The sequence below is a fragment of the Mustelus asterias genome, chromosome 4 (genome assembly GCF_964213995.1).
Source record: "Mustelus asterias chromosome 4, sMusAst1.hap1.1, whole genome shotgun sequence".
NCBI lineage: Eukaryota > Metazoa > Chordata > Chondrichthyes > Carcharhiniformes > Triakidae > Mustelus > Mustelus asterias.
In genome coordinates, this window is record NC_135804.1 from 1,365,809 (window position 1) to 1,392,381 (window position 26,573).

General features: G+C 48.4%; 2 protein-coding genes across 2 annotated transcripts in view; one reads left to right on the forward strand and one right to left on the reverse strand.

Annotated features, from left to right (window-relative positions):
- On the reverse strand, positions 1-26,572 carry LOC144493183 (uncharacterized). Its single transcript, XM_078212078.1, has 8 exons — positions 26,467-26,572; positions 25,242-25,450; positions 20,554-20,652; positions 19,512-19,613; positions 18,373-18,483; positions 15,910-16,057; positions 5,941-6,878; positions 1-4,880 (listed from the first exon to the last, which is right to left on the reverse strand). Exons 1-8 carry the CDS (start codon positions 26,570-26,572, stop codon positions 4,704-4,706), a joined length of 1,890 nt encoding a protein of 629 aa, XP_078068204.1. The 3' UTR covers positions 1-4,703.
- kiaa0513 (KIAA0513 ortholog) overlaps positions 1-26,573 on the forward strand; it is a 140,399-nt gene that overhangs the window by 89,491 nt on the left and 24,335 nt on the right. The gene's annotated exons all lie outside the window — the stretch shown is intronic.

The window sequence follows — 26,573 nt, forward strand, 5'->3', positions numbered from 1 at the left end:
AGAAAGGGAAATAACTAAAAAATAAACTGTGAAACTACCAATGGGAATCAATTGAAATGGAAGCACCAGAATTAAAAGGCTCAGAGTTTGTTGCAAGGACAGAGTTGACAAAGCACTGTTTAAAGTTTATTTATTCGTGTCACAAGTAGGCTTACATTAACACTGCAATGAAGTTACTGCGAAAATCCCCTAGTCGCTACATTCGAGTACACTGAGGGAGAATTTAGCATGGTCAATGCACCTAACCAGCACGTCTTTCAGGCTGTGGGAGGAAACCAGAGCACCCGGAGGAAACCCATGCAGACACGGGGAAAATGTGCAAACTCCACACAGTGACCCAAGCCAGGAATCGAACCCGGGTCCCTGACGCTGTGAGGCAGCAGTGCTAACCACTGTGCTACCCCACTGGATAGATTCCGTATATCATAATTCGGGATCAAAAACATTTACAAGTTTAATATTTTCAACTGTGTAGTTCAGTTTCTGACAAACATTAGAGCGACACACAATCCGTCTACAGCAGCAAGTTCCTCTGTACGATAACTTTCTGTTGGTTGGGTGGGTGATTATTGATTGTGTGTTTTAAATAAATATTGGTTGTACTAACAAGAAGTTTACTCGCAATTCTTAGTCCATCGTATAAGAGTTAAAACAGACTGTGCGGCAGGCACAAGAAAACCAAATGCCGTAATTTCTGGTAGCAACTGCTGGCTGTGAATGTACTATTCGAATACAATTATCTAGAGTTATGTAAATGTTAAATCCTTCAGCTGTACATTAAATCCTGACTGATTAAAGGAATTGGATGAATACTTGAAGGGGGGAAATGTGCAGGGCTATGGGGAAAGAGCTGGTGGAGTGCGATCAGTTGAACAGGTACAATGGACTGAAGATTCACTGATATAATGGGATGTAAGTGCCCTGTGATTTATACATGTTTTACAGTAAGTATAAGCTGCATCCACTTTAGCACGAAGCCTGCAGAGTGGTGCCGCAGTTCTGGGATTGCAGCAGCTTTTGTTCCAGACATGGCAGGCGGCTGGGACACAAAGACTCATTTCCAAACTCTTCAAAATCCCACGGTGGGGTGTGGGGGGGCGCGGGGTGTGGTGGGGGTGGAGCGCGTTATGTGATTCGAGCACAGAAATAATTGTTTCCTGTGAGCTCTGCCTCGACTCAGCGAGAAATCCTTTCATTTATTGTGCTCGTACTCAGCTGATTCGGGGATGAAAACTCCACATTATGTCCCTGGAAGACTTCTGGTCAAACTTTGCTGACAAAATGTCAAGAAATATTAAGAAAACTAACAACGAGAGCATGGTTGGAGGCAGCTGGGGTGGGGTCGCCTCTTCAACAAGGTGCCTCGGTGAGTGAGGCAGCTGCTGACTGGCTGTGTCACAGGAGTTACTGCTGACTGCTCATATTATCAAAGACATCAATGAGAAACTTGATTTATTGATGCAAAATATCAGTGTGCGCACTGTAGCGCAGCAGAATACAATCCATGGAAAAACAACTGCTCAGTATGCCGGAATACTGGGATGATCCGGAGAACTGAGGCTGGAGAAAAATGTTGGGATTGTCACTTTGCCAGAAGGAGCTGAGGATAAGCTCCTGGTTAAAATAAGTCCTTTCTAATCTAAAACGTTTTAGATTAGAAAGGGCACACCACTTACTTGATTTTAGGCCCAGGCGCAACCAATGACCCCCCCCCCCAATAATTATATGTTTTCATAACTTCAGAGATCGGCAAAAAGTGATGGCGGCAGATTGAGGCAATGGGGCCTCTCGCTCTATGACGGAGCAAAGGTTTTGTTCAAGATTTTTCAGCACGAAACAGCAAAGGCGCAAGGGTTTCAGTGAAGTTAGATGATGACTGAAGGCCATTGGAGCACAATCTACCCCATGGTATCCTGCCTTACTGAGGGTGACATTCAACAACCCCACAAGAACATTCAATACCCTGCTAAAGCCAACTCGGTGAAAGGCAACAATTCAGATTCCACTGCTGAATATCATTGGTAGCAGATTGCAGTTTACTATAAAGTCTGAACTTCATCCCTTTTCCCCTCAAATTGTCTTTAATTCTGGGCTGATACTGCTCATTCTGACAGACGGTTCAGTAACTGAGCACTCCAGCGAGTATTGTACTTAATGGCAGGGACTCATACATGTCTTTAATGAATAATATCCTTTGGCATATTCTTTCTAGTTAAGGAACATGCTTTGCAGGTTCTATGATATTAGGGCTGTATGGGAAAATCCTTCCTCCTTTTCTATACGTACATTAATAATACTGTATATCTTATGGTGTCCTTTGTTCTTTCAGAGAGTTGGTGCAGACTCAATGGGCCAAATGGCCTCCCCACTATAGGGATTCTATGTATGTGCGGAGGGGGAGGACAGAGAGAGACACCATCCTATTTAAAGAAAAAAAGATTCTGTCTTTTCTCAATAGGGAGGAAGTTGACATTGCTTGGGTACAGGAAACTTCTAGATGACGAGGAACATTTGAAATTGAAGGCAGACTGGATTGGACAAGAGATTTCTACCTCATTTTGAGAGTTGCGGTTTTGATTAATAAAAATGTGCCCTTTAGACTGGAGAACTGTGTGGAGGATAAAGGGAAAAGGTATGAGATTGTTACAGGAATGCTACATGGGGAAAGTATTTTGATAATGAATATGGCCTTCCAAATTATTCTCCTGATTTTGTTAGTAAAGTCTTTGTGAATTTTGCTGAATTAGAATCAACAAGTTGAGGGGACTTCAGCTGCCACCTAAATCCTTCGATGGACAAACTTCCAATAATTAGGAATCCACGCACTGAACAGGCGAAGGCATTCACACCAAGGATAAAGAGTTCACCTTCTCTGCTCTTCACCAACGTAATCCCAGAACTGGTTATTTTTTCATGCCACAAACAAGATGACAGTCAGTGGTTTCTGGCTCCATGGTAGTATTGTGATCTCCGATCCTTGCATTTTCACTCAAGGGGATATGTGATTGTAAGATTTAACACATCTCTGCTTCAAGGTCACAATGTTATCTCTTATTTTTAATCCAAATTTGATCTTTATTAATTCAAACAATTCCCTTTCTGAAGTCAGCCCCTGTCCTGTGGGAGACTGAGGAAATGACCAACAGAAAGTGAAAAGTGCTGAGTGACAGCGTCATGTAGAAATCAAACTGGCCAAAACAGAGAGAGAGAGAGAGAGAGAGTGGGGTAAAAAATCCCAGCCATTTAGTGTTGAAATGAATGCAGTCCGAACAGCTTTGGATTCCTTGTTGACTCAACATGCTGAAAGGTGTATAAACCTTACTAAACAAAAACAACACACATTTGGAAATCGCCCAAATGGGTAATTAGTTCTCCTTACAAAGAGGAAAGTCAGACTATTTTTCCTATGTTGGATTCAAAGGGCTATAGGATGTTTAAGACTGAGAATATTAAAAAGGTATTTAAATGTTTCTTTGTCGATGTATATAAAACAGATCAGTCTGGAGATGCAGTAAGGCATATAAAGCAATTTTTCTCTTTCTTTGAACTCCCAACAATTACTGGACCAAAGGTCAACTTTAAATGCTCCTATTGCAAAAGAGAAGTATTATCCCCATTGAAAGATGTTCAATCTGGTAAAGCTCTGGGAACTGATAGTTTTAGAAGTGAGTTTTATAAGGAATTCATAGATTTGCTAACAGAACCTTTAATTGGTATGTGTGACTGAGTCGCTTAGAGAAGCAAATATTTCTTTAATTTTGAAGATAGGCAAGAATCCAGATGATTGTCCCTCCTATAGACCAGTCTCAATTTTCATAGATTTTAAATTACTATCTGAAATACTAGCTTTGTGTCCAGAAAAAAATCTTCCTTTAATTATCCAGGGTGATCAGACGGGTTTATAAAAGGCTCTAATTCATGTAACAATGCAGGAGATGATTAAATATCATTCAGGTTTCTCAAAAACAGGCGATAGATAGCTTGGTGCTTTCACTCAAAGCATAGAAGGCATTTGATTTTTTAAAATTCATTTATGGGATGTGGGCGTGGCTAGCTGGGCCAGCATTTATTGCCCATCCCTAACTGCCCTCTATTTCAGAGGGCATTTGAGAGTCAAGCACACTGTTGAGGATCTGGAGTCACATGTAGGCCAGACCGAGCAAGGACAGCAGATTTCCTTCCCTAAAGGACATTAGTGAACTAGATGGGTTTTTATGACAATCGACAATGGTTTCGTGGTCATCAGTAGACTTTTAATTCCGGATTTTTATTGAATTCAAATATCACCATTTGTCGTGGCTGGATTCGAACCCCAGTCCCTACACTGTGCCCGGGGTCTTTGGGATACTAATCCAGTGACGATACCACTGCCTCCCCACAGTGGAGTGGAACTATTTATGTTACAGGAGTTAAATTTGGACTGGGGGGGGGGGATATTGATAAATGGACACAAACGCTTTATTAAAACCCACTTGCTGCAGTTCCCACTAACTGTTACAGATCTAATAATTTTGGCAGAGTTGCCCTCTATCCCCACTGTTGGTTGCAATTGCTGTAGAGTCCTTAGTGAGGCAATTAGGCAAAACCCTTTGGTATTTGGTTTGACTATTGGTGGAAAGCACCATAAGATTACACACTGATAGCGTGTTACTATTTTTGATGCAACCTTTGAGATGAATCCTGTGTTGTTGATTTTGGGGTTTCTAGATAAACATAAAATTGCCCCCAATATAATGTACACAAGGATGTGCGCCCCTATTCCATTTCTTTTTTCTCCCTGTCCTGTTGCTCGATTGCTTGTACGTGGAAGTGCCGGGTGAGATGAACCAATTGCGATGATAGTTCAGTTTTGGTGAAATGACTGTGCTGAAGGCTGTGTTCTGTTTATAAAAATGGAAAAACTCAATTAAACATATTTTTAAAAATCCCACAGGAACAAGAGGCCATGTGGCGCCTTGAGCCTGTTCCACTAATAGCGAGATCAAGACAGATCTGAACCCAATCTCCACCCCCCCACCCTGGCTCCAGTTCACTTACCAGCTTTTACTGATAGGAGAATCTATCCATCTCCAATTTAAAATGACTGAGTTCGCATTTACTGCTTTATGTATTTCACATTTTCACCACACTTTGGGATGTGTTCCCTAATTTCACTCCTGATTATCTGCCTCTGATTTAGGGAATTTGTTGTTCTTTGTCCTCGAGTCTCACGCCAGCAGGAAGAGATTATTTAGCTACACCATAAAATTAAAGATCCTAAAAACCAGTCAAAACACAGAAGTCGCGAGTTAAAAAACTGGCACAGTGGTTAGCACTGCTGCCTCTCAGCGCCAGGGACCCGGGTTCAATTCCCGGCTTGGGTCACTGTCTGTGCAAAATCTGCACGTTCTCCCCGTGTCTGCATGGGTTTCCTCCGGGTGCTTTGGTTTCCTCCCACAGTCCGAAAGACGTGCCAAATTCTCCCTCAGTGTACCCGAACAGGCGCTGCAGTGTGGCAACTAGGGGATTTTCACAGTAACTTCATTGGAGTGTTACTGTAAGCCTACTTGTGACACTAATATATAAACTGATCTCTCCTGAGATGCTGCCAGACTGGCTGAGTCTGTCCAGCGCATCCTGTAAACACTTGGTAACACGCTGATGAATCTGCACTGCGCTCTTTCCAAGGCCAATATATCCTGAGGGCAGTACCCAGATTCTACACAGCACTGCAGGGCTTTGTGTAGTTGTGACTAAAATTCTCTTTCCTTTATACTGTAGCTGTAAAAGGCTATCAAGCCATCAGCCTTTAGACCCAATGAATTGCCCGAGTGAGTTCCTCTGCCAGTCTGAGTGATTAATCTGGCTACAGAATGGGAAGTATTCAGAGTCACTGGTGTTGGACTGAAGGGATTCCTCACTGGAGGAGAACAGGCTAATGTCAGAGCTGTTCAGCATCACCTGTTCAATAGTCTGATCCGTGGAGCTCTGCTGGGGTCTTTTACGTAGGTTCCATGGAAAGGTGTGTGGATTCTGCTCTGGGGAGTTAACTGCTGCACCAAGTTCCACTCCATCTCCACTGGAATCATTTCTCTGTAATCCCCACTCCGCAGGCACAGCTCGAGCACTCGGGCCAGCAGCAAGCCTGAGCAGGGAGACCTTGGGCTGGAACAGTGGGGAACGTGAGAGGGTCTCCTGAACATGCAGAGACAGCGGTGCTGCTGCCAGTAACTCCAGGTCAATGCCAGGTCCCCGAGACCGGGTTGGTGAATGTGACAGGCAGCCAGGATGTGCCTGGCCAGCTGGAACTGTGCCGCGGTGCCTTTTACTGGTGGAAAGGTGAGTATTTGAGTCCAGTCCTGAGGGAGTGACTGGTTGGGACGGAGGCTCAGGACTCTGGGGCTGGAAGGAGCTCTGGGCTGGCACTGCGTTGCTGCTGTCCAAGTCAACCTGAGATTGCAGTGGGTTGGGAGGGGAGAACTTCAGCATTTGCTGCTTCTCAACATCTTCATCACATGACTGGTCAAACTGTAAAGCAAAGAAGACCAGGTTTTGACCTCGAGTCAATGGAGAGTCAATCTCCCCGGTGTCTGCTGCAGCCAATACCTCATTTCGCAGAGAGTTCACCTTCACACCGGCTCCGGTACTTATCTGACTTTGCTGCTCTCTTTCCTGGGCTTCAGGTCCTCCTTCAGGGAGTGGAACTCCCACCCACTGCTCTGAAAGCTCCTTCCTCCACTCTGCTCGACCTTTCACATTGCCATGGGATGGATCACATCCATTCTTATGGAGCATGAGGGATATTCGCTCTGTTCCAGTACGATGGCCTTCACTCAGGGCAGTTTGCATTGAGGAGCTGATTTGGGGAATTCCAGAATGTCTCTCACTCCGACTGTGATCTGAAACAATTTTATTTATATGTAAATATCGAGTCATCGGTGCTTTGGAATTGTGGCTCTGAACAGATTTGGCAAGTATTAATGCTCAAAGTGAAGACTGTCAATGTGACCGATACAGCACGGGGTTAGATACAGAATAAAGCTCCCTCTACACTGTCCCCATCAAACACTCCCAGGACAGGTACAGCATGGGGTTAGATACAGAGTAAAGCTCCCTCTACACTGTCCCTATCAAACACTCCCAGGACAGGTACAGCACGGGGTTAGATACAGAGTAAAGCTCCCTCTACACCGTCCCCATCAAACACTCGCAGGACAGGTACAGCACAGGTTAGATACAGAATAAAGCTCCCTCTACACTGTCCCCATCAAACACTCCCAGGACAGGTACAGCACGGGGTTAGATACAGAATAAAGCTCCCTCTACACTGTCCCCATCAAACACTCCCAGGACAGGTACAGCACGGGGTTAGATACAGAGTAAAGCTCCCTCTACACTGTCCCCATCAAACACTCCCAGGACAGGTACAGCACGGGGTTAGATACAGAGTAAAGCTCCCTCTACACTGTCCCCATCAAACACTCCCAGGACAGGTACAGCACGGGGTTAGATACAGAGTAAAGCTCCCTCTACACTGTCCCCATCAAACACTCCCAGGACAGGTACAGCACGGGGTTAGATACAGAGTAAAGCTCCCTCTACACTGTCCCCATCAAACACTCCCAGGACAGGTACAGCATGGGGTTAGATACAGAGTAAACTCCCTCTACACTGTCCCCATCAAACACTCCCAGGACAGGTACAGCACAGGGTTAGATACAGAATAAAGCTCCCTCTACACTGTCCCCATCAAACACTCCCAGGACAGGTACAGCACGGGGTTAGATACAGAATAAAGCTCCCTCTACACTGTCCCCATCAAACACTCCCAGGACAGGTACAGCACAGGGTTAGATACAGAGTACAGCACAGGGTTAGATACAGACTAATATTGACTGGAATTGTTATAGCTCTAGCTCGTTAGAGGGGTCAGTTTTTGTTCAAAGCGTGCAGGAAGGTTTTTTGACTCAGTATGTAGACAGGCCAACTAGAGGTGAGGCTATATTGGATCTGGTGCTGGGAAATGAGCCAGACCAGGTGCTAGACTTGGAAGTTGGTGTGCATTTTGGTGATAGTGACCACAATTCGGTTACGTTCACCTTAGTGATGGAAAGGGATAGGCATGAACCTCGGGCCAGTGGTTTTAGCTGGGGGAAGGGTAATTATGAGGCTATTAGGAGAGAATTAGGAAACATAGGTTGGACTAGGAGATTACAGGGACTGGGAACGTCCGACATGTGGAGTTTTTTCAAGGAGCAGCTACTGCGAGTCTGTGATAGGTATGTCCCTGTCAGGCAAGGAGGAATTGGTAAGGCTAGGGAACCGTGGTGCACCAAAAAAGTTTCTTTGTTGGTTAAAAAGAAAAAGGAGGCTTATGTTCGGATGAGACGTGAGCACTCGGGTAGTGCACTAGAAAGCTTTAGATTGGCTAAGAGGGAGTTGAAGAGCGAGCTTAGAAGGGCTAAAAGGGGACATGAGAAGACTTTGGCGGATAGGGTTAAAGAGAATCCTAAGGCGTTCTATAGGTATGTCAAGAACAGAAGGTTGGTTAGGGCAAGTTTAGGGCCAGTTATAGATGGCAGAGGGAAGTTATGTGTGGAACCGGAGGAGATTGGTGAAGCATTGAACCAATATTTCTCTTCGGTGTTCACGCAAGGGGACATGAATATAGCTGAGGAGGACACTGGGTTGCAGGGGAGTAGAATAGACAGTATTACAGTTGATAAGGAGGATGTGCAGGATATTCTGGAGGGTCTGAAAATAGATAAATCCCCTGGTCCGGATGGGATTTATCCAAGGATTCTCTGGGAGGCAAGAGAAGTGATTGCAGAGCCTCTGGCTCTGATCTTCAGGTCGTCGTTGGCCTCTGGTATAGTACCAGAAGATTGGAGGTTAGCGAATGTTGTCCCATTGTTTAAGAAGGGGAACAGAGACTTCCCCGGGAATTATAGACCGGTGAGTCTCACTTCTGTTGTCGGCAAGATGTTGGAAAAAATTATAAGGGATAGGATTTATAGTTATTTGGAGAGTAATGAATTGATAGGTGATAGTCAGCATGGTTTTGTGGCAGGTAGGTCGTGCCTTACTAACCTTATTGAGTTTTTTGAGAAAGTGACCAAGGAGGTGGATGGGGGCAAGGCAGTGGACGTGGTATATATGGATTTTAGTAAGGCGTTTGATAAGGTTCACCATGGTAGGCTTCTGCAGAAAATGCAGATGTATGGGATTGGGGGTGATCTAGGAAATTGGATCAGGAATTGGCTAGCGGATAGGAAACAGAGGGTGGTGGTTGATAGTAAATATTCATCATGGAGTGCGGTTACAAGTGGTGTACCTCAGGGATCTGTTTTGGGGCCACTGCTGTTTGTAATATTTATTAATGATCTGGATGAGGGTATAGTTGGGTGGATTAGCAAATTTGCTGATGACACCAAAGTCGGTGGTGTGGTAGACAGTGAGGAAGGGTGTCGTAGTTTGCAGGAAGACTTAGACAGGTTGCAAAGTTGGGCCGAGAGGTGGCGGATGGAGTTTAATGCGGAGAAGTGTGAGGTAATTCACTTTGGTAGGAATAACAGATGTGTTGAGTATAGGGCTAACGGGAGGACTTTGAATAGTGTGGAGGAGCAGAGGGATCTAGGTGTATGTGTGCATAGATCCCTGAAAGTTGGGAATCAAGTAGATAAGGTTGTTAAGAAGGCATATGGTGTCTTGGCGTTTATTGGTAGGGGGATTGAATTTAGGAGTCGTAGCGTTATGTTGCAACTGTACACAACTCTGGTGCGGCCGCACTTGGAGTACTGTGTGCAGTTCTGGTCCCCACATTACAGGAAGGATGTGGAGGCTTTGGAGAGGGTGCAGAGGAGGTTTACCAGGATGTTGCCTGGTATGGAGGGGAGATCCTATGAGGAGAGGCTGAGGGATTTGGGATTGTTTTCGCTGGAAAGGCGGCGGCTAAGAGGGGATCTTATTGAAACATATAAGATGATTAGAGGTTTAGATAGGGTGGATAGTGATAGCCTTTTTCCTCTGATGGAGAAATCCAGCACGAGGGGGCATGGCTTTAAATTGAGGGGGGGTAGTTATAGAACCGATGTCAGGGGTAGGTTCTTTACCCAGAGGGTGGTGAGGGATTGGAATGCCCTGCCAGCATCAGTTGTAAATGCGCCTAGTTTGGGGGCGTTTAAGAGATCCGTAGATAGGTTCATGGACGAAAAGAAATTGGTTTAGGTTGGAGGGTCACAGTTTTTTTTTTAACTGGTCGGTGCAACATCGTGGGCCGAAGGGCCTGTTCTGCGCTGTAATGTTCTATGTTCTATGTTCTAAAGCTCCCTCTACACTGTCCCCATCAAACACTCCCAGGACAGGTACAGCACAGGGTTAGATACAGAGTAAAGCTCCCTCTACACTGTCCCCATCAAACACTCCCAGGACAGGTACAGCACAGGGTTAGATACAGAGTAAAGCTCCCTCTACACTGTCCCCATCAAACACTCCCAGGACAGGTACAGCACAGGGTTAGATACAGAGTAAAGCTCCCTCTACACTGTCCCCATCAAACACTCCCAGGACAGGTACAGCACAGGGTTAGATACAGAGTAAAGCTCCCTCTACACTGTCCCCCATCAAACACTCCCAGGACAGGTAGGAGGCTGAGGGGTGATCTTAGAGAGGTCTATAAAATAATGAGGGGCATAGACAAGGTAGTCAATATCTTTTCCCAAAGGTAGGGGAGTCTAAAACTAGAGGGCATAGGTTTAAGGCGAGAGGGGAGAGATACAAAAGTGTCCAGAGGGGCAATTTTTTCACACAGAGGGTGGTGAGTGTCTGGAACAAGCTGCCAGAGGTAGTAGTAGAGGCGGGTACAATTTTATCTTTTAAAAAGCATTTAGTTACATGGGTACGATGGGTATAGAGGGATATGGGCCAAATGCGGGCAATTGGGAATAGCCTTGGGGTTTTAAAAAAAAAAGGGCGGCATGGACATGTTGGGCCGAAGGGCCTGTTTCCATGCTGTAAACCTCTATGACTCTAGGTACAGAATAAAGCTCCCTCTACACTGTCCCCATCAAACACTCCCAGGACAGGTGCAGCACAGGTTAGATACAGAATAAAGCTCCCTCTACACTGTCCCCATCAAACACTCCCAGGACAGGTACAGCACGGGGTTAGATACATAGAACATTACAGCGCAGAACAGGCCCTTCGGCCCACGATGTTGCACCGACCAGTTAAAAAAAAAAACTGTGACCCTCCAACCTAAACCAATTTCTTTTCGTCCATGAACCTATCTACGGATCTCTTAAACGCCCCCAAACTCGGCGCATTTACTACTGATGCTGGCAGGGCATTCCAATCCCTCACCACCCTCTGGGTAAAGAACCTACCCCTGACATCGGTTCTATAACTAACCCCCCTCAATTTAAAGCCATGCCCCCTCGTGCTGGATTTCTCCATCAGAGGAAAAAGGCTATCACTATCCACCCTATCTAAACCTCTAATCATCTTATAAGTTTCAATAAGATCCCCTCTTAGCCGCCGCCTTTCCAGCGAAAACAATCCCAAATCCCTCAGCCTCTCCTCATAGGATCTCCCCTCCATACCAGGCAACATCCTGGTAAACCTCCTCTGCACCCTCTCCAAAGCCTCCACATCCTTCCTGTAATGTGGGGACCAGAACTGCACACAGTACTCCAAGTGCGGCCGCACCAGAGTTGTGTACAGTTGCAACATAACGCTACGACTCCTAAATTCAATCCCCCTACCAATAAACGCCAAGACACCATATGCCTTCTTAACAACCTTATCTACTTGATTCCCAACTTTCAGGGATCTATGCACACATACACCTAGATCCCTCTGCTCCTCCACACTATTCAAAGTCCTCCCGTTAGCCCTATACTCAACACATCTGTTATTCCTACCAAAGTGAATTACCTCACACTTCTCCGCATTAAACTCCATCCGCCACCTCTCGGCCCAACTTTGCAACCTGTCTAAGTCTTCCTGCAAACTACGACACCCTTCCTCACTGTCTACCACACCACCGACTTTGGTGTCATCAGCAAATTTGCTAATCCACCCAACTATACCCTCATCCAGATCATTAATAAATATTACAAACAGCAGTGGCCCCAAAACAGATCCCTGAGGTACACCACTTGTAACCGCACTCCATGATGAATATTTACTATCAACCACCACCCTCTGTTTCCTATCCGCTAGCCAATTCCTGATCCAATTTCCTAGATCACCCCCAATCCCATACATCTGCATTTTCTGCAGAAGCCTACCATGGTGAACCTTATCAAACGCCTTACTAAAATCCATATATACCACGTCCACTGCCTTGCCCCCATCCACCTCCTTGGTCACTTTCTCAAAAAACTCAATAAGGTTAGTAAGGCACGACCTACCTGCCACAAAACCATGCTGACTATCACCTATCAATTCATTACTCTCCAAATAACTATAAATCCTATCCCTTATAATTTTTTCCAACATCTTGCCGACAACAGAAGTGAGACTCACCGGTCTATAATTCCCGGGGAAGTCTCTGTTCCCCTTCTTAAACAATGGGACAACATTCGCTAACCTCCAATCTTCTGGTACTATACCAGAGGCCAACGACGACCTGAAGATCAGAGCCAGAGGCTCTGCAATCACTTCTCTTGCCTCCCAGAGAATCCTTGGATAAATCCCATCCGGACCAGGGGATTTATCTATTTTCAGACCCTCCAGAATATCCTGCACATCCTCCTTATCAACTGTAATACTGTCTATTCCACTCCCTTGCAACCCAGTGTCCTCCTCAGCTATATTCATGTCCCCTTGCGTGAACACCGAAGAGAAATATTGGTTCAATGCTTCACCAATCTCCTCCGGTTCCACACATAACTTCCCTCTGCCATCTATAACTGGCCCTAAACTTGCCCTAACCAACCTTCTGTTCTTGACATACCTATAGAACGCCTTAGGATTCTCTTTAACCCTATCCGCCAAAGTCTTCTCATGTCCCCTTTTAGCCCTTCTAAGCTCGCTCTTCAACTCCCTCTTAGCCAATCTAAAGCTTTCTAGTGCACTACCCGAGTGCTCACGTCTCATCCGAACATAAGCCTCCTTTTTCTTTTTAACCAACAAAGAAACTTTTTTGGTGCACCACGGTTCCCTAGCCCTACCAATTCCTCCTTGCCTGACAGGGACATACCTATCACAGACTCGCAGTAGCTGCTCCTTGAAAAAACTCCACATGTCGGACGTTCCCAGTCCCTGTAATCTCCTAGTCCAACCTATGTTTCCTAATTCTCTCCTAATAGCCTCATAATTACCCTTCCCCCAGCTAAAACCACTGGCCCGAGGTTCATGCCTATCCCTTTCCATCACTAAGGTGAACGTAACCGAATACAGAGTAAAGCTCCCTCTACACTGACCCCCATCAAACACTCCCAGGACAGATACAGCACGGGGTTAGATACAGAGTAAAGCTCCCTCTACACTGTCCCCATCAAACACTCCCAGGACAGGTACAGCACGGGGTTAGATACAGAGTAAAGCTCCCTCTACACTGTCCCCCATCAAACACTCCCAGGACAGGTACAGCACGGGGTTAGATACAGAGTAAAGCTCCCTCTACACTGTCGCCATCAAACACTCCCAGGACAGGTAGGAGGCTGAGGGGTGATCTTAGAGAGGTCTATAAAATAATGAGGGGCATAGACAAGGTAGATAGTCAATATCTTTTCCCAAAGGTAGGGGAGTCTAAAACTAGAGGGCATAGGTTTAAGGCGAGAGGGGAGAGATACAAAAGTGTCCAGAGGGGCAATTTTTTCACACAGTGGGTGGTGAGTGTCTGGAACAAGCTGCCAGAGGTAGTAGTAGAGGCAGGTACAATTTTATCTTTTAAAAAGCATTTAGTTACATGGGTACGATGGGTATAGAGGGATATGGGCCAAATGCGGGCAATTGGGAATAGCCTTGGGGTTTTAAAAAAAAAGGGCGGCATGGACAAGTTGGGCCGAAGGGCCTGTTTCCATGCTGTAAACCTCTATGACTCTAGGTACAGCACGGGTTAGATACAGAATAAAGCTCCCTCTACACTGTCCCCATCAAACACTCCCAGGACAGGTACAGCACAGGTTAGATACAGAATAAAGCTCCCTCTACACTGTCCCCATCAAACACTCCCAGGACAGGTACAGGACGGGGTTGGATACAGAGTAAAGCTCCCTCTACACTGACCCCATCAAACACTCCCAGGACAGGTAGGAGGCTGAGGGGTGACCTTATAGAGGTCTATAAAATAATGAGGGGCACAGATCAACTAGATAGTCAATATCTTTTCCCAAAGGTAGGGGAGTCTAAAACTAGAGGGCAGAGGTTTAAGGTGAGAGGGGAGAGATACAAAAGTGTCCAGAGGGGCAGTTTTTTCACACACAGGGTGGTGAGTGTCTGGAACAAGCTGCCAGAGGTAGTAGTAGAGGCGGGTACAATTTTATCTTTTAAAAAGCATTTAGACAGTTACATGGGTACGATGGGTATAGAGGGATATGGGCCAAATGCGGGCAATTGGGATTAGCTTAGGGGTTTTAAAAAAAAGGATACAGAGTAAAGCTCCCTCTACACTGTCCCCATCAAACACTCCCAGGACAGGTACAGCACGGGGTTAGATACAGAATAAAGCTCCCTCTACACTGTCCCCATCAAACACTCCCAGGACAGGTACAGCACGGGGTTAGATACAGAATAAAGCTCCCTCTACACTGTCCCCCATCAAACACTCCCAGGACAGGTACAGCACGGGGTTAGATACAGAATAAAGCTCCCTCTACACTCTCAGACGGGGTGCAGATTCCAAGCAGAATGACCTGAATTTAGTGAGTCGGGAGTTTTAAGTGTCAATGTATTTCTAAAAATCTAGTCTGCGGTTAGCATTTAACTGATATTTACCTAGAAGCTTCAGCCTTAGGCAGGGTCACACAAACCACAATAGTTAATTAGTTAACTGGTCTAGTCTAGTTGTTGTAGTTTCCTTTGCAAAGACTATAAATAAACAGGCCTGGGTGCAGCTTTGCAAATGGAGTCCAGATTCCAAGCACAGTCAGCTGATAGTAATTTGGGGAGTTTGTTAAAGGGGGAGGGGCACTCCACTGGGGGTGGGGGACGGTGTTGGGGCTCAGGGAGGATGAACCTGGGGTGGGAAGTGGCCCACAATGGAGGTTGTACCCTGCCCCTTGGCAGACACTAGCCTGTGAGTGAAAGCATTCGGACCTCCCCCCAGCTATGTGCTGGTTACTGGCGGATGTACAATGAGGCCTACAACCCAGAGGGGTTGGTCCCCCCTTAATGTCAGTGGAGATAAGGGCGTGTGTGTGGTGGTGGGCATGGCATCTGCTGGGTTTCATGTACCTTGCCCACCTGTGAATATGTGGTGGGGGTGCATAAAATTCCAGCTGCAGCTGCCAGGGCTGCCAGGGCGTGTGGGCAGGTGCCAGGGCGTGTGTGCAGGCGTGTGGGCAGATGCCAGGGCGTGTGGGCAGGTGCCAGAGCGTGTGGGCAGGTGCCAGGGCGTGTGGGCAGGTGCCAGGGCGTGTGGGCAGGTGCCAGGGCGTGTGGGCAGGTGCCAGGGCGTGTGGGCAGGTGCCAGGGCGTGCGCGCTCCACGGGGAGGTCTGCAGGTATTGCGAGCTCACTTCAGAACTGAAGATTGATTTGGAGTCTCGCACAGGCCCAGACCGGGTAAGGACGGCAGATTTCCTTCCCGAAAGGACATGAATGAACCAAATGGGTTTCACGGTCCCCTTTACCGAGACATGATTTATATTTGCAGGTTTTTAAAACTAAACATGGTGAGATCTGAACCCTCAATCCTGGGATTATTAGCACAGTGAGAGCCAAGGCAGGAAACAGTCAAAGACACAATCATTGCAGGACTCACCGCCCAGATCCTGGTTCCTCTGCTCCCGGACTCGTTGCGTCACTGTGAGGAGAAGGTCAGGAATATTCGTGTGTGGATTGACCAGGATGGACAGGAGGCTTTGCTCTGCCGGGGAGAGGCATCTGACATTTACATCGGCAGCCAGCAGCTGTTGAGAGAAAAGGGGGTGGGATTGAATGTGTTCCCAATGACTGTCATCAGTGACTGTGAGGATGAACCATCCCCAATCTACACCTGGGGAAGTATTCACAGCGATTGCCCCAGAGAGCCGAGAAGTGGGGTGGACATAACAGGAGCAGAACCAGGCCACGTGATCCCTTGAGCCATTCAATAAGATCACGGCTCATCGGTTCATGACCTCAGCTGCACTTTCCTGCCTGTTCACCAAGACCCTCTGTTTATCTAACTCGGCCTTCAATATATTCAATGAGCCAGTTTCCAGTGATCCCAGAGGAAGAAAACGCCACAGGTTAATGGATTTCTCCTCCTCTCTGTCTTGAATGAGACGTACCTTCCACTGAAGACAAGGGCAGGCGGTGGCATACTGGTATTGTCACTGGGCTAGTAATCCAGAGACCCAGGGTGATGCTCTGGGAGACCTGGGTTCGAATCCTAGCATGGCAGATTTGAATTCAATAAAAATCCAGAATTAAGAATCTACTGATGACCATGAAACCATTGTCGATTGTTGGAAAAACTCATCAGGTTCACTAATGCCCTTTAGGACATTACAGAAACATAGAAACTAGAAGCAGGAGGAGGCCATTCAGCCCTTCCAGCCTGCTCCACCATTCATTTGGATCATGGCTGATCATCAAATTCAATATCCTGATCCTGTCTTCCCCCCCCGATCCCTTTAGCCCCAAGAGCTATATCTAATTTCCCCAAGAGCTATATCTAATTTCTTCTTGAAATCAGACAACGTTTTAGTCTCAACTACTTTCTGTGGGAGTGAATTCCACACATTCACCACCCTCTGGGTGAAGAAATTTCTCCTCACCTCAGTTCTAAAAGGTTTACCCCTTATCCTCAAACTATGACCCCTAGTTCTGGACTCCCCCACCATTGGGAACATTCTTTCTGAATCTATCCTGTCTAACCCTGTTAGAATTTTATAAGTTTCTATGAGATCCCCTCTCACTCTTAAACTCCAGTGAATATAATCCTAACCTTCCACCATTACCCTCTGCTTCCTACCATCAAACCAATTGTATATCCAATTTACCAGCTCTCCCTGGATTCCATATGATCTAACCTTCCAGAACAGCCTACCATGTGGAACTTTATCAAAGGCCTTACTGAAGTCCATGTAGACTACATCTACCACCCTGCCCTCATCAACCTTTCTGGTCACTTCATCAAAGATACTCCAACAAATTTGTAAGGCACGATCTCCCAATGCACAAAGCCGTGCTGACTGCTCTTAATCAAACCCTGTCTTTCCAAATGCCTGTATATCTTACCTTCCAGAATCCTCTCTAGTAACTTACCCACCACAGGTGTTAGGCTTACTGGTCTATAATTCCCAGGTTTTTCTTTGCAGTCCTTCTTAAATAAGGGCACAACATTTGCTACCCTGCAGTCTTCTGGTACCTCACCCATGGCTAATGATGCAAATATGATGCAAACATGGGCGGCACGGTAGCACAGTGGTTAGCACTGCTGCTTCACAGCTCCAGGGACCTGGGTTCGATTCCCAGCTTGGGTTACTGTCTGTGTGGAGTTTGCACATTCTCCTCGTGTCTGCGTGGGTTTCCTCCGGGTGCTCCAGTTTCCTCCCACAGTCCAAAGATATATAGGGGTAGGGCCTGGGTGGGATTGTGGTCGGTGCAGACTCGATGGGCCGAATGGCCTCTTTCTCTAATGTAGGGTTTCTATGATTCTATGATCTCAGCCAGTGCTCCTGGAATTTCTTCTTCAGTCTCACGCAGTGTTCCTGGATATACCTGGTCAGGGCCAGATTTATCCACCTTCAGACATTTTAGTATGTCCATCACCTCCTCTGCTGTAATGCGAATTGTCCCCAGTATATCGCCACTAACTTTCCCAGCTTCCCAAGTCTGCATGTCTTTCTCCACAGTAAACACAGGAGAAATATTCATTGAGAACTGCGCCCATCTCCTATGGTTCCACATATGTTCCACTTTGGTCCTCGAGGGGTCCTATTCTCTCTCCAGTTCTCTCCACATCATCTCTCCAGTTATTCTTTTTTCTTTAATATACTTAAAGAATCTCTTTGGATTCACTTTAATCCTCTCAGCCAAAGCTGCCTCATGCCTCCCCCCTGAGAGAGAGAGAGAGAGAGCACGCGCATGCGCCAGAGAGAGAGAGAGAGAGTGTGTGCGTGCCAGAGAGAGAGCACGCGCATGCGCCAGAGAGAGAGAGAGAGTGTGCGCGTGCCAGAGAGAGAGCACGCGCATGCGCCAGAGAGAGCGCGCAAGAGAGCAACTCTCTGGTGAGTACCTGATCAATCCTGGGTTGGGGTAGGATGCTCTCCAACCTCTCCAAGAACTCCCACAGCAGTCTCAGAGTCGAAGCCATGAATAAGCTGCCATACTCTTCCTCCAGCCTTTCCTTAGTGGAACAGAAAACAGCAACACACTCAGTCACTTTCCCCATAACTGACTGCTGTCACTGAGTTGAGACAAGTTATTCTCCAAACTTAACAGACACACGGAGCAGGAGCTGAGCCAAGACCCATGGGACAGGAGGCTTTTGGCAAACTAAAGCAATGGAAATAAGCTGCTGGAATTCACAATCTCAGCCTGAGGGGCATTGTGAAGAGAGATTGAGGGCTGAACCATGTTCGCACCATCAGAGCTGTTGTCTTTCGGTTAGGACATTATGATGAGTCTCAGTTTGTACCCAAGCAAGAGGAAATGTTGCCACGTTTGTGAAGCAACTGGGAGTTTAGGGGCTACATTGCGTCAGAATCTCCAGGTGGCATGGTGGTTAGCACTGCTGCCTCACAGCGTCAAGGACCTGGGTTTAATTCCTGGTTTGGGACACTCTTTGTGGAGTCTGCACATTCTCCCCGTATCTGCTTGGGTTTCCTCCAGTTTTCTCCCACAGTCTGAAAGACGTGCTGGTTAGGTGCATTGGCCATGCTAAATTCTCCCTCAGTGTACCCGAACAGGCGCCGGAGTGTGGCGATGAAGGGATTTTCAGTGTTAATGGATCGCAGTGTTAATGTAAGCCTACTTGTGACTAATAAATAAACTTTAAAATGGAGGGGAAATGAGTTGGAGATTTCATGCTGCTAAAGGTGCGGAGAGTGAGACAGCAGGGAACTGCGTGAGCATTTTTTTAAACCTCCGCCCCACCCCTACCACCCCCCAGCCCACTGAAATAACCTGTCACCAACACCAGGAGTGGCTGCTTGGTGGAGGCAGCAACATCAGATCCTCGTAACGGATCAGGACGAGAGAGAGGCCACACGCACAAAAAGAACAAGAACTGTGGACTCAAACCACAGCAATCCAGTGCTGTTCACACTCACTCACTGAGTCCCGTCCGAATAGGAGACACACGGTGAAGGGAGGGAGGGAGGGAGGAAGGGATGGGAATCTGATTGGAGCTTCAGTCTAGCTTCCCATCCTTACCTGCAGGAATTCTTCCCGGTATTGCTCATCCCGGATCAACAATAGAACCAGTTTGCGGAACTGTAGCCGGCATTGCCGCTCCTTGTGAGCGTCTCTCCTGCTCTTCAGAGGAACACAATAGAAAAGTTTCACAATCACAATGTTGTTGCTCCCTCCCCTGTGCCCACTCCCCCTCCTCCGTGTACCCACCTCCCCCGACCCCTCCCCCGTGTACCCACCTCCCCCTCCCAGTGTACCGACCTCCCCCGACCCCTCCCCCGTGTACCCACCTCCCCCTCCCAGTGTACCGACCTCCCCCTCCCCCGTGTACCCACCTCCCCCGACCCCTCCCCCATGTACCTACCTCCCCCTGCCCCCTCCCAGTGTACCCACCTCCCCCTCCTCCGTGTACCCACCTCCCCCGACCCCATGTACCTACCTCCCCCGTGTACCCACCTCCCCCTGCCCCCTCCCAGTGTACCGACCTCCCCCGTGTACCCACCTCCCCCTGCCCCCTCCCAGTGTACCGACCTCCCCCTCCCCCGTGTACCCACCTCCCCCTGCCCCCTCCCAGTGTACCGACCTCCCCCTCCCCCGTGTACCCACCTCCCCCTGCCCCCTCCCAGTTTACCCACCTCCCCCTGCCCCCTCCCAGTGTACCGACCTCCCCCTCCCCCGTGTACCCACCTCCCCCTGCCCCCTCCCCCATGTACCCACCTCCCCCTGCCCCCTCCATGTGCACCCCTTCCCCACTCCCCCGTGCACCCCACTCCCCGTGGCCCGTGCTCACTCCCCCGTGTACCACCTCCCCTGCCCATTTCCCCATGCACCCTCCCTGCAGCCCCCTTCCCCCCCACCAATCCATCCTATGTTCCTGTCTCTCTGATTTAACAATAATCAGCATGTTCTGGGCAGGAGGAAGAATGTTTTGCAGTTAGTGGATGGAAGGTGATGAGTTGAGTTGATCAGTTGGGCAAACACTGTATTTGGTTTGTGGCCCTTTGCATTTTTTCCATTGTATCAGGAATAGGGAGAGATCGGTCAGTCATGAGCCACAACTTACCACCCTGGGGTCATCGACAATTACTTTGGGAAAATACTTCTCGAGGGTCTGCAGAATGTCCAACAAACTCTGCCGCTTCACAAACATCTCCATCAGCAGCTGGACAGGGAAAGAATTGAGAGAGAAAACCTGCTGGAATCGTGGCAAAACGGACAATCGGGCGGCAAAACGGACAATCGGGCGGCAAAACGGGACTGGGAGCATTCTGGCCAAGTTTGCCGATGATACAAAGATAGGTGGAGGGGCAGGTAGTATTGAGGAGGTGGGGAGGCTGCAGAAAGATTTAGACAGTTTAGGAGAGTGGTCCAAGAAGTGGCTGATGAAATTCAACGTGGGCAAGTGCGAGGTCGTACACTTTGGAAAAAAGAATAGAGGCATGGACTATTTTCTAAACGGTGACAAAATTCATAATGCTAAAGTGCAAAGGGACTTGGGAGTCCTAGTCCAGGATTCTCTAAAGGTAAACTTGCAGGTTGAGTCCGTAATTAAGAAAGCAAATGTAATGTTGTCATTTATCTCAAGAGGCTTGGAATACAAAAGCAGGGATGTACTTCTGAGGCTTTATAAAGCACTGGTTAGGCCCCATTTGGAGTACTGTGAGCAATTTTGGGCCCCACACCTCAGGAAGGACATACTGGCACTGGAGCGGGTCCAGCGGAGATTCACACGGATGATCCCAGGAATGGTAGGCCTGACATACGATGAACGTCTGAGGATCGTGGGATTATATTCATTGGAGTTTAGGAGGTTGAGGGGAGATCTGATAGAAACTTACAAGATAATGAACGGCTTAGATAGGATGGACGTAGGGAAGTTGTTTCCATTAACAGGGGAGACTAGGACGCGGGGGCACAGCCTTAGAATAAAAGGGAGTCACTTTAGAACAGAGATGAGGAGAAATTTCTTCAGCCAGAGAGTGGTGGGTCTGTGGAATTCATTGCCACAGAGGGCTGTGGAGGCCGAGACGTTGAGCGTCTTCAAGACAGAAATTGATAAATTCTTGATTTCTCGAGGAATTAAGGGCTATGGGGAGAGAGCGGGTAAATGGAGTTGAAATCAACCATGATTGAATGGTGGAGTGGACTCGATGGGCCGAATGGCCTTACTTCCGCTCCTATGTCTTATGGTCTTATGGTCTTAATCGGGCGGCAAAACGGACAATCGGGCGGCAAAACGGACAATCGGGCGGCAAAACGGACAATCGGGCGGCAAAACGGACAATCGGGCGGCAAAACGGACAATCGGGCGGCAAAACGGACAATCGGGCGGCAAAACGGACAATCGGGCGGCAAAACGGACAATCGGGTGGCCTCACCCAGCTCCCAGTGAACTACACATCAGTTTAATAATTTCCTAGTGTGGCTCACATTCGGATAGGTTTCCTTCGAAGCGTGTACACGGTCGAGGCTAGAGAATTAAAATGGCTCAACACAGGCTCAAGGAACAACAGCTCATCTTCATTCAGTTCGGGACATTACAGTCTTCCAGGTGCAAGGGGGCCATCATTCTCTGCACCAGCTTTCCAAACGAGCATCATGGCTCGGTGCCATTCCCCTGCACATTGTTTACAATCACAGCACAACCATGTCAAACCACACACTCTGACCCATTATTTCAGATGCTGCTATTCTCTCTTAATCCTCTTCCAGAACCACCTTTTGTTTCTTTACTTTCCCCATTATCCTCTCTTGTTATTTAATCCCTCCATCTTTCGCCCTATCACAGGCTTTCCCTCCTACCCACTTTTACACTCACTTAAAACCTGTGACATCTCTGACTTTTCCCAAGTTTGTTGAAAGGTTATGACCGGAAACTCTGTCTTTGTGGGCACGATGTGGAGATGGCGGCGTTGGACTGGGGTAAACACAGTAAGTCTAACAACACCAGGTTAAAGTCCAACAGGTTTATTTGGTAGCAAAAGCCACTAGCTTTCAGAGCGCTGCTCCTTCATCAGGTGAGTGGGATTTCAGTTCACAAACAGGGCATATAAAGGCACAAACTCAATTTACAAAATAATGGTTGCAATGCGAGTCTTGACAGATAATCAAGTCTTAAAGGTACAGACAATGTGAGTGGAGAGAGGGTTAAGCACAGGTTAAAGAGATGTGTATTGTCTCCAGCCAGAACAGTTAGTGAGATTTTGCAAGCCCAGCCAAGTCGTGGGGGTTACTGATAGTGTGACATGAACCCAAGATCCCGGTTTAGGCCGTCCTCATGTGTGCGGAACTTGGCTATCAGTCTCTGCTCAGCGACTCTGCGCTGTCGTGTGTCGTGAAGGCCGCCTTGGAGAACGCTTACCCGAAGATCAGAGGCCAAATGACCGTGACCGCTGAAGTGTTCCCCAACAGGAAGAGAACAGTCTTGCCTGGTGATTGTCGAGCGATGTTCATTTATGGGGCGGCACGGTAGCACAGTGGTTAGCACTGCTGCCTCACAGCGCCAGGGACCTGGGTTCGATTCCTGGCTTGCGTCACTGTCTGTGTGGAGTTTGCACATCCTCCTCGTGTTTGTGTGGGTTTCCTCCGGGTGCTCCGGTTTCCTCCCACAGTCCAAAGATGTGCGGGTTAGGTTGATTGGCCATGCTAAAATTGCCCCTTAGTGTCTTGGGATGCATAGATTAGAGGGATTAGCGGGTAAAATATGTAGGGATATGGGGGTAGGGCCTGGGTGGGATTGTGGTTGGTGCAGACTCGATGGGCCGAATGGCCTCTTTCTGTACTGTAGAGTTTCTATGATTCATCTGTTGTCGTAGCATCTGCATGGTCACCCCAATGTACCATGCCTCGGGACATCCTTTCCTGCAGCGTATCAGGTAGACAACATTGGCCGAGTTGCAAGTGTATGTACCGTGGTACCTGGTAGATGGTGTTCTCACGTGAGATGAAGGCATCCGTGTCGATGATCCGGCACGTCTTGCAGAGGTTGCTGTGGCAGGGTTGTGTGGTGTCGTGGTCACTGTTCTCCTGAAGGCTGGGTAGTTTGCTGCGGACAATGGTCTGTTTGAGGTTGTGCGGTTGTTTGAAGGCAAGAAGTGGGGGTGTGGGGATGGCCTTGGCGAGATGTTCATCTTCATCAATGACATGTTGAAGGCTCTGGAGAAGATGTCGTAGCTTCTCCGCTCCGGGGAAGTACTGGACGACAAAGGGTACTCTGTCCACCGTGTCCCGTGCTTGTATTCTGAGGAGGTCGGTGCGGTTTTTTGCTGTGGCGCGTTGGAATTGTCACTTGATGAGTCGAGTGCCATATCCTGTTCTTATGAGGGCATCTTTCAGCGTCTGGAGGTGTCTGTTGCGATCCTCCTCATCTGAGCAGACACCTCCAAACGCTGAAAGATGCCCTCAAAAGGACAGGATATGGTGCTCGACTCATCGATCGACAGTTCCAACGCGCCACAGCGAAAAACCGCACCGACCTCCTCAGAAGACAAACACGGGACACGGTGGACAGAGTACCCTTCGTTGTCCAGTACTTCCCCGGGGCAGAGAAGCTACGACATCTCCTCCAGAGCCTTCAACATGTCATTGATGAAGATGAACATCTTGCCAAGGCCATCCCCACACCCCCACTTCTTGCCTTCAAACAACCGCACAACCTCAGACAGACCATTGTCCACAGCAAACTACCCAGCCTTCAGGAGAACAGTGACCACGACACCACACAACCCTGCCACAGCAACCGCTGCAAGACGTGCCGGATCATCGACACGGGTGCCATCATCCCACGTGAGAACACCATCCACCAGGTACACGGTACCTACTCTTGCAACTCGGCCAACATTGTCTACCTGATACGCTGCAGGAAAGGATGTCCCGAGGCATGGTACATTGGGGAAACCATGCAGACGCTACGACAACGGATGAATGAACACTGCTCGACAATCACCCGGCAAGACTGTTCTCTTCCTGTTGGGGAACACTTCAGCGGTCACGGGCATTCGGCCTCTGATCTTCAGGTAAGCATTCTCCAAGGTGGCCTTCACGACACACGACAGCGCAGAATCGCTGAGCAGAGACTGATAGCCAGGTTCCGCACACATGAGGACAGCCTAAACCAGGATCTTGGGTTCATGTCACACTATCTGTAACTCCCACAACTTGCCTGGGCTTGCAAAATCTCACTAACTGTCCTGGCTGGAGACAATACACATGTCTTTAACCTGTGCTTAACCCTCTCTCCACTCACATTGTGGTAAACCACTGTTAGCTTATTACCTGTATATGTGACATGTCTGGACACATCCCTGCCGGCCCTACCCGAGACTCCTCCCCCCCTGGTCCAGGTATAAAGGCGACTGCTCCCCATCCCCCGCCTCAGTCTGGACCAGTTCATCGGCATGGGTGTGCTCTAAGTCCTTTGCTAATAAAAGCCTATTTGTTCTTGCATACAAACTAGTCTTTGCTCGATTGATGGTGCATCACACATTATTTGTACCTTTAAGACTTGATTACCTGTAAAGACTCGCATTCCAATCATTATTCTGTAAATTGAGTTTGTGTCTTTATCTGCCCTGTTTGCAAACAGAACTCCCACTCACCTGATGAAGGAGCAGCGCTCCGAAAGCTAGTGGCTTGTGCCTCCAAATAAATTTGTGGGCACTGCCAGATCTGCTGAGTGTTTCCAACAGAGCTTCAAATTCTCCTTTGATTGCTTTAAGGAAACAGCAGCAGTGGGAAGTGCACGGTTTGTACCTTGGCTTTGAAAGCAATGCAGACTTTGAGGTAATGTCGATAAGTGACCAAGCCTGTAGCCTGTTGCCAGATGACATTCACAAAGTCCACGACTCGCTCGTAATTCTCTGTCTGGTGCTTTTTCACACTGTTCCACACCGCGGCTGCGGTTAGGCGAAGCGGCAGAACTCCAAGATCGGAGATGTCAATATCCTGTTGCTCCAGGCAACCTGCAAAAGAAATTAAACCGGGAATACCGGGAATGAGAGGGAATACCGGGAATGAGAGGGAATACCGGGAATGAGAGGGAATACCGGGAATGAGAGGGAATACCGGGAATGAGAGGGAATACCGGGAATGAGAGGGAATACCAGGAATATGAGGGAATATGAGGGGCGGCACGGTAGCACAGGGGCGGCACGGTAGCACAGTGGTTAGCACTGCTGCTTCACAGCTCCAGGGTCCCGGGTTCGATTCCCGGCTCGGGTCACTGTCTGTGTGGAGTTTGCACATTCTCCTCGTGTCTGCGTGGGTTTCCTCCGGGTGCTCCGGTTTCCTCCCACAGTCCAAAAATGTGCGGGTTAGGTTGATTGGCCAGGTTAAAAATTGTCCCTTAGAGTCCTGGGATGCGTAGGTTAGAGGGATTAGCGGGTAAAATATGTGGGGGGAGGGCCTGGGTGGGATTGTGGTCGGTGCAGACTCGATGGGCCGAATGGCCTCCTTCTGCACTGTAGGGTTTCTAATACCGGAATGAGAGGGAATACCGGGAATGAGAGGGAATACCGGGAATATGAGGGAATACCGGGAATATGAGGGAATACCGGGAATGAGAGGGAATACCGGGAATGAGAGGGAATACCGGGAATGAGAGGGAATACCGGGAATATGAGGGAATACCGGGAATATGAGGGAATACCGGGAATGAGAGGGAATACCGGGAATGAGGGAATAGCAGCTGCTGAGTGGGAGGGACAGCCCAGGACGGGCAGAGCAGCGATGATGGCGGTTTGTGTATCAGCCAGTCTGGGCTGTCAGACACTCAGTGAATGCTCCGTCTGTGGAGCTGCAGCCCAGCGACAACCGGCATTGAGCTGAAGGCAGTCACTGTGGGGAGGGGGGAAAGAGGCCGGCCACCGGGAGGGGGCCGTGGGGAAGGCGGCCGGCCACCGGGAGGGGGCCGGTCCCCTCACCCTGAGCCCAGTTTGGGGCACGGGGAACGGTGACAGGTGGAGTTTGTGTTTCTGACCTCGGGCCACGGGCTCCAGGCGGTGCCGGCAGCTGTAATCCAGAAGCCAGGCCTCCAGCTCCGGGATCCGCAGACATTCCCGCAGTGATGCCTCCCCCAGTTGCATT

Coding starts and splice junctions, on each gene's coding strand:
- LOC144493183 (XM_078212078.1), bottom strand. CDS start 26,572: ATGCAACTGGGGGAGGCATCACTGCGGGAATGTCTGCGGATCCCGGAG. Junction 25,451..26,466: donor CCTGGAGCCCGTGGCCCGAG/GTCAGAAACACA, acceptor TTTCTTTTGCAG/GTTGCCTGGAGCAACAGGAT. Junction 6,879..15,909: donor GAGGAACCAGGATCTGGGCG/GTGAGTCCTGCA, acceptor AAATTGTTTCAG/ATCACAGTCGGAGTGAGAGA.